We start from the raw sequence: 7,378 nt of genomic DNA on the forward strand, positions 1-7,378 counted from the left end.
ATTATGTATTTATTAAATTTATATATGCCCATATGGCTCAGTGATTTACAACATGGTTTAAAATATAATACAAAAGCATAATCCATACTAAAGATTCGTCTCTATAACATTGACTTGACAAAGCACTTAAGACTATAAATTAAGAGGTTGACCAGACCCTAATTGGCTCACTCTTGATGTACCCATTGGACACTTCTGGGGGGGGGGTTCTGGAGGGCCCAGTTGATTGCTTACTATGTGTAGTAAAAAGGCGATCTTTATAGTTGAGTTCTTGATGCGATTAGTATGTAGAAAGGACTGTTATTAATGTGGAAAGGAGTTGACATATTAAATGGCCAGTTTCTTTATAGAAATAAAGAACAACAGACCAAGATTTAGGAATTGAGTTGAACAGGGAGGTCTCACCTTCTCAAGAAATTTACTGTTCTATGTCTTAAAACCTAAAAGCCAAAGTTGCCCTGTTAGGTTGGGTGCTGATTATTAGATCTCTCGGCAATAGTTAGAACTCCTAACCACATGGAATAAATGGACTTAATAGGATATTAGTATAATAATGCTATAATTCTGGTTGTGTGAGAAAGAATGGTATTGTCCCTTGAGATTGACCTATTCTGCTTAGAAACTACATAAATATTGTGGCCTAAATTCCAGTGATAGATGAGTATTATCATGCTACTGCTGTAATTTGTCAATTCTCAAATCTGCCAAGAAATAAAGAACATTCTTTCATCAGACCCTTCTAATGAACACCCTTTAACTTTAGCAGGTTAATATATGTCCATGCATAGAACACAGTATTTACAAAGTATTATGTTCACTTTTGTTTAGCCTTGTTGATGCCACTCATAAAGATGTAGATGTTCTACTTCTGCTTTCTAACTCTGCATATTATGTAGCTTAGTAAGTATGATTTCTTCTGGTTCTCATATTGAAAAAATTCCATGAAATTAGAGTTCTTTTGTAATTTATTGGGACTCTAGCTATGACTTGATTGAGCTCTAACTTTGAGCATTGATGTTTCTTTGTCTAGTTATGATGATGAAGTTGACAAAGTAAATCAGTACCAAAGGCTAAGTCTTGATGATTTGGAGAGGATAGAAATAGGTAAGATTTGAAAGTTGTTGCATTTTGACATATTTTTGTCACATTTCTTGAAAATTTATGAGCAACAGTTGGAAGGACATTCCCTTAAGTAATGTTGAGAAATTGCATTTTAGCTTTCTGTTTCTACAATGCTAATTGTTTTCTTTTAATAAAAAGGACCTGAACCAACTCTCTTTGGAAAGCCCAAATTCTCATGTATGAGGCTGCATTATAAGTACAAAGATACAAGTGGATATTTTCATACTCTTAGAGCTGTAGTGCGGAACCCTGAAGAGGATGGAAAAGGTAACACTTTGACATGGTGCTTGAAAAGATCACGTCCATTATGCTAGACTTCATGTGCTACTTCTGATATAAGTATTTTTGAATGCTGTAAAAAGAGTAAAAATTGATTACAAGAATTGGACACTTCCATTTGTGAACACTAATAGCATCACTGGGAATGAACAAAGTAAATTCATATTTCTTCAAGTCAGGTGGGTAAAAAAAGTGGTCTTTGCTTTTGGATATTCATAGTCGATTGCTGTTTCCCCATATAGTTTAGGACTAAGTTGAGACTGACTTCATTGATGAGATAAACCTAGCTTCGTACTTATTCAAGCTGCAAATGGGGACCTGCTAGTAGTATGCATCTCCATATGTCCCTTTAATTGAAAACCAGGCCTAATGTTTCTAGCAACAGAAGTTTAAAGACAAATATATTTTATCAACAGCTGGTAATAAAAGACCCAGGTTATTTTCCCTTGGTTTTTATGCTTCTATATAATTTATGGTAATAGTTGCAAAGGTTTAAAAGCCCAGAGATCAAGGGTCTAAAAAGCTGTGTTAACTACACATTCTTAAAAGCACAGGTATTTGGAAACAGTCTACAGCCAGGTAGTATTAATGCAGCATATTTTGAAAGTAACAGAAGAGGTAGCTCCTGGCTAATCTCTGCTTACAAAGCTTACGTATCTCAGACCCAAGGGATGGGCCCAAGACAGGGTTGTTAGAGACCAGACATACAACACCTCACATCTGTCCCCTGACACCAATTTTTAGACACCTACCCTCTGACACAACCTGAACCCTAGGCTGCCCCATTTATTGACTTCGGCTCTCGGAAAGAGTTCCCATACTAAAGTCAATCAGAATTTGTGCAATAGATTCAAACATTCCTTCCAGGACACTCATTGACGAATCCCTTCAAAATTATTAAAGGAGTTTCACTGTGTGTAACTAAGCAAAGGGATAAAAAGTTCCAAAACTAATTGATCATGGTGATTGACAGACTAATCCAGATGGTGGGAAAAAATCTTCCCTGCATATGCGTAACTTTGTAAAAGGGCCTCCCTCATTTACTCTTGTTACTTGCTAGAAGATTTTAATTCCAAAATGGAATAGAGTGGTCTGATATTGCTCGTTTTTTAAAATCGTTGCTAAAATAAAACTTTAACATGATGACCATTACCGTTTCTAAATCAGCAGAGTGATGATGATTTGAACACTTGACCTGAAAATAATGAGAGGGGGGGGGTCCATCTGTTATTTCCGCTCTGTCCTTGTATGGTAGCATACTTCAAGTTTCGATGCTACAATATGCAACCATACAAGAACCTGTCAGATTGTATATGCTTGCAAAAAGTACTTGCCTGCTGTTCATTCACTGGAGAAAGACTGGATAGTTTCATACCACCTTGTCAGTGTTGTATCCCTAAACTGTCACATGTTTTTCTTGGAATCAAATTAGACGGTCTACTTTTGTCCTGTATTAGGTTCTAGCACCAGTACTTCATTGCCCCCAATCTAACAGCCTAATAAATATTCTATTGTTCTCCTGATTAGAATGCTTGCAGTAATAATAAGGTTTTGTTAGATCAAATAATTATTTTGATCAAGTATCTATTAGCTAAACCGAATGAAGTATTCTAGGTAGTGTGCTTATTTTTAGTGTGGAGGAAACCTAAAAATTCCCATTACTTCTAGCGACAGTTTTTAATTGCCAATAGTATAAAAAACTCCAAAACTGTGTAGATCCAGATCCCTAAATATTTGATAGGACTTAGTTTCCAGTACCCTATGATCTAGGCAATTCATTAAAATATTCTGTAGGAATATTCAAGCGTAGCCATTCTGAATTATTGATGTTGACTGTAAACCCTGACTTGTCCGAAATGCAAAGTTCGTAACAGTTTTTTATAGTCAACAGGATCCTAAAGTAAGAATAACTTGTTCCCAGACTGTAAATGTATATTTCTTAAAAGGCGTGGGCTCCATTCATATTACCTACAAAAGGGGAGTGTAAAATATAATCTTGCTGTAAGCTTCTTGATAGCTTAAATTTTTGAGACATGAGCAACTTTATGTTGATTTTTGAAATTCTGTAAGCAAGAAAACTACTCAGGAACGTGACAAGCTACTAATTGTATTATAGACACTCTACAGTGCATTGCAGAGATGCTCCGAATCACTAAACAAGCCATGGGATCAGACTTAGTAATTGTTGAGAGAAAATTGGAGAGGTAAGCCTTTTTTGCTTTTTTCCTTTCCCAGAATTATCAGAGCCTCAAAACCATTTGGTGGCATAACACTGGTATTAGTTGTAGTTGTGAACTGCCATTTGTGAGTGGGGGTTTGGGAGTCGTGACTAAGACTAAGCCGTCATCTGCAAGGTCTCTGGTGCACATCATAATGTCACTAAGTGAACTTAGCAAAGCCACTCTCTCTCAGCCTTGATAGCTCCTCATCTGCAACACACCTGTCTGCTATGCAGAAACGATACAAAGATTACACAGACATTTGTATGGAAGTGCTTTGGATGGTAAAAGTTCTATATAAACTTGTCATTCTTCATAGTCTACCTTTTATTGTTTTTCCTAGTTTAGTGCTCTGTAGATTTTTCACTACTATGCTGAAGTCTGCTTTGAGATCTCCCCTGGTCATGGCTTGGGCCGTTCAGGTGCCTTCCTTTCTTTGGGCCATCAAGTTGCAGCCTACTTATGGCAACCCTGTAGGGTTTAAAAGGCAAGAGATAATCAGAGGTGGTTTGCCTTTGCCAGCCTCTGCATAGTGACTCTAGTGTTCCTGGGTGGTCTCCAAGCCAAATACTGACCAGGGCCAACCTTGCTTAGCTTTTGAGATCTGATGAGAGTAGGCTAGTTCAGGCTGTCTGGTCAGATCTGCTCTACAAATGCTAAATTTCTGGACCAGCAGTATGAATTAAGTTACGTCTTCCATAGCAGGGGTGTATTTGCTTCTACCCCTTTATCTGGAGATGTATGGAGAAGAGGCTTCAGAACTTATTGATGCAAGTGTTATGTGAGATTGGGAAAGCAAATATTGGTTGACTTTGCAAACTATTCTCTAGCAGTAGGTTCGGAGTTTGGTGAAGGCATATGTGGCTTTTGGAGCTCAGCTACAGTTGGAGAGGAGTCTGCGGATATTATGTTTATGCTTCAAATTGATTTCTTTAGTATAATATTGTCTGCATATTAAGATTTTGGCAGTAGGTCTACTTGAATATGTGTAGCAGAGTAAGTGATTTATCTTCTTAATTTTGCAGAAAGAGCAGTAAACCCCATGAAGACATCATTGGCATCAGATCCCAGAACAGGGGCTCCTTGGCCCAGGGGAAGAATTATTTAATGAGCAAGTTCTCTTCTCTCAATCAGAAAGTGAAACAAACTAAGTCAAATGTAAATATCGGCGGTCTTAGAAAGTTGGGGAACTTTGCCAAGCCTGAAATGAAAGTAAATTTTTTAAAGCCCAATCTGAAAGTAAATCTCTGGAAATCAGACAGTAGCCTTGAAACCATGGAAAATCCCATGACTGATCCTAAAGTTTGTGCAGAATCTGACATAGAGATTTCTTCGGATAATGATTCATTCCATTCAGATGACTTCCTTACAAATTCTAAGTCTGATGAGGACCAGCAATTTGTTGACTCCCTAGAGAGTGTGGGCCACATAGATTATGTTCTACCTAGCTGTGGTATCATTGCTTCTGCTCCTCGTTTAACCAGTCGGTCTCAGTCTATAAGCGGTGTTGACATCCACATTAACATTCCTGTTCCTTCAGAAATCCATATTGAACAGTGTGGAGACCAAACTAACAGATCTGAATTTGAAGGCCGAGCACTTAAGGAAACTCCATCCAATGAGAATGTAGCAGTGGAGTTAAATAAGCCGATTGATGTGTACTGCCACCGATTTGTACAAGATGCTCAAAATAAGATTACCAGTACTTCAGAAATAAATATCAGCTCTCAAGAACCTCACCAGGAAATGGATCACATTAGCAATAATTCTAGGAAAATGGACCCTTGTTTTGGGAAAGCTAAAGAGATTCCTTCTAGACCATCTAAATTAGATGTTCCACTTACGGAGCCAGGCTCACAGCTCTTAGTGGTTGAACAGATTAATTTGCCTCAGTCTTGTAATACCCCAGGTTCTGCATCTAGTGTTCTTGAAGTTGAACCAGGCTTTCATATGACCCCTTCACCAGCAGAGAATAATGGCAGCAGGGCAGTCTCTCCCTTTGCAAAGATCCGTAGCTCCATGGTCCAGGTGGCTAGTATTACGCAAGCTGGCTTAACCCAAGGAATTAACTTTGCAGTAGCTAAAGTCCAGAAAAGCCCCGCAGACACAGAATCTCTAAATGAGATTCAGCAAAATGAACTGAGAGAAATGTTTACACAGTGTCAGACAAGAATAATTCAGATTTAGTGACTGAGTTGTTCTAATTCAGTTGTACATATTGCTTAAACAAAGGCAACAAAAGCCCTTGGGGAAAACTGACTGCCATTGAGTATCAGTATCAAAAATACTACCAATAACTATGTTTACAGAAAGGTTTGGGATAAACAAGAACTGAATTCTGAAATGGTTTCAGAACTAGCAACTGGTACCTGTTCTGGTGAAAGTAAATCCTGCTACGTAGCTCATGCACCAGTGGTTGATGTGCACGTTCAGTGATCAAATGCACAATTTATTTTTTTTAGACCTGTTTTGATGAGTCTTCTGATTTCTGTAGAATATTTATACTGAGGGCCTGGCACTGAATACCTGTTACCTTACTAATCTTGCACTGTACCAATGAAATATTTTACTCAAAAGATGACATCCTATTTATTTTTCAGACTTTTTAAATTTAAGCTTTTAATTTGTGTTCCTTGATGTTCTAGTTGTATTCCTAAGGAAGTGGTCTTTGCTGATAAGTGTGCATACTAGGGGCTTACTTCTTCCTACCTCCTTTAATTTACTTCTATGGTATCTTGGAGCAACTTAAATTAGTATATATACAGTGCAGCTACTGAAATAATTTTTCTTTTAAAAAAACCTTGTACGGTATATCTGGAAGCTATTGTTGTGTCTTTTGTTTAACAAACCTAGCTCTGCTGTTGACCAAAACCCTTTGAGGAAATACAGGGGTCTTGTCTTAACAAATAATTGAATGTCAAATATATTCTGCCCAAGACATTAGAAAATTGTCTAAACATAACCACCAAAAATAACATAAGAATTTTATACAACCATAAAATTATACTGTTGACATTTAAAACTAGATTAATCCAAATGATTTCAAAGCCAAGTATAGTACTAATAAATTGTGAGGTAATCTCAGCCTTTGTTATAACACTGGTAGGGAATGAGACCATGTTTGTCCTGGGATTCCAGAAGCCTAATGGGTTTGGATACATTTATTTAGCGATTACTGGGATATCCCAGAACAGTCTTGTGGCTGTTGTTCTATAGTAGAATGTAGCAGCAGGAACAGTAACATTGGATTATTCTATTTTATGCTTCATAGCCTTAGTAGTCCTCCACTCCTGAGCCAGGATCTCTGTATGTTAGTACATGTGTACTATAGTTAGGCTGCATGTGATGTTCTAAGCAGTTAAACAAGTGTCATAATGATAGTACTGTGTCTTTGAACATCTCTGTAACAGAAATGATCATCAACTTAACCTGGTTGTCTTTTTGTTGGAAGCTTTTGATACTGTTCCCATTTTGTTATTTATTTCTTACTTTGTGATATGTTTCTTTTTGGAGTGTCTGTACAAATTTGTGATTATTTAAAATAAAATTGTATTGTTTTAATGTGAGAGACATGAGAATATTTTAATAAAAAATGATATTCAGCAAATGTTGTTGTACTTGGTTCAAAATAAAGACCACAAACACGAACTTGTAGGGAACATCTAATTTTCTCTCCCTTCTGAAAGCTCCCATAACCTCTTCCATTTCCTAGTTCCTTCCCCCGTACCTTTGTATTGGCTTGGGCACCAGCAGACTGA

General features: G+C 37.3%; 1 protein-coding gene across 1 annotated transcript in view; it reads left to right on the forward strand.

Moving 5' to 3' along the window:
• The window catches only part of INPP5F (inositol polyphosphate-5-phosphatase F), a 48,378-nt gene extending 41,151 nt beyond the window's left edge, over positions 1-7,227 (forward strand). The window contains exons 16-20 of the mRNA XM_077349927.1: positions 829-900; positions 1,031-1,104; positions 1,261-1,389; positions 3,518-3,605; positions 4,646-7,227. Of these exons, the coding sequence (XP_077206042.1) occupies positions 829-900; positions 1,031-1,104; positions 1,261-1,389; positions 3,518-3,605; positions 4,646-5,807 (1,525 nt within the window). The 3' untranslated portion in view covers positions 5,808-7,227. The remainder of the gene's footprint in view (positions 1-828; positions 901-1,030; positions 1,105-1,260; positions 1,390-3,517; positions 3,606-4,645) is intronic.
• The last annotated feature ends 151 nt before the right edge of the window (positions 7,228-7,378 follow it).

The sequence above is a fragment of the Paroedura picta genome, chromosome 8 (assembly GCF_049243985.1).
Source record: "Paroedura picta isolate Pp20150507F chromosome 8, Ppicta_v3.0, whole genome shotgun sequence".
Classification (NCBI taxonomy): domain Eukaryota; kingdom Metazoa; phylum Chordata; class Lepidosauria; order Squamata; family Gekkonidae; genus Paroedura; species Paroedura picta.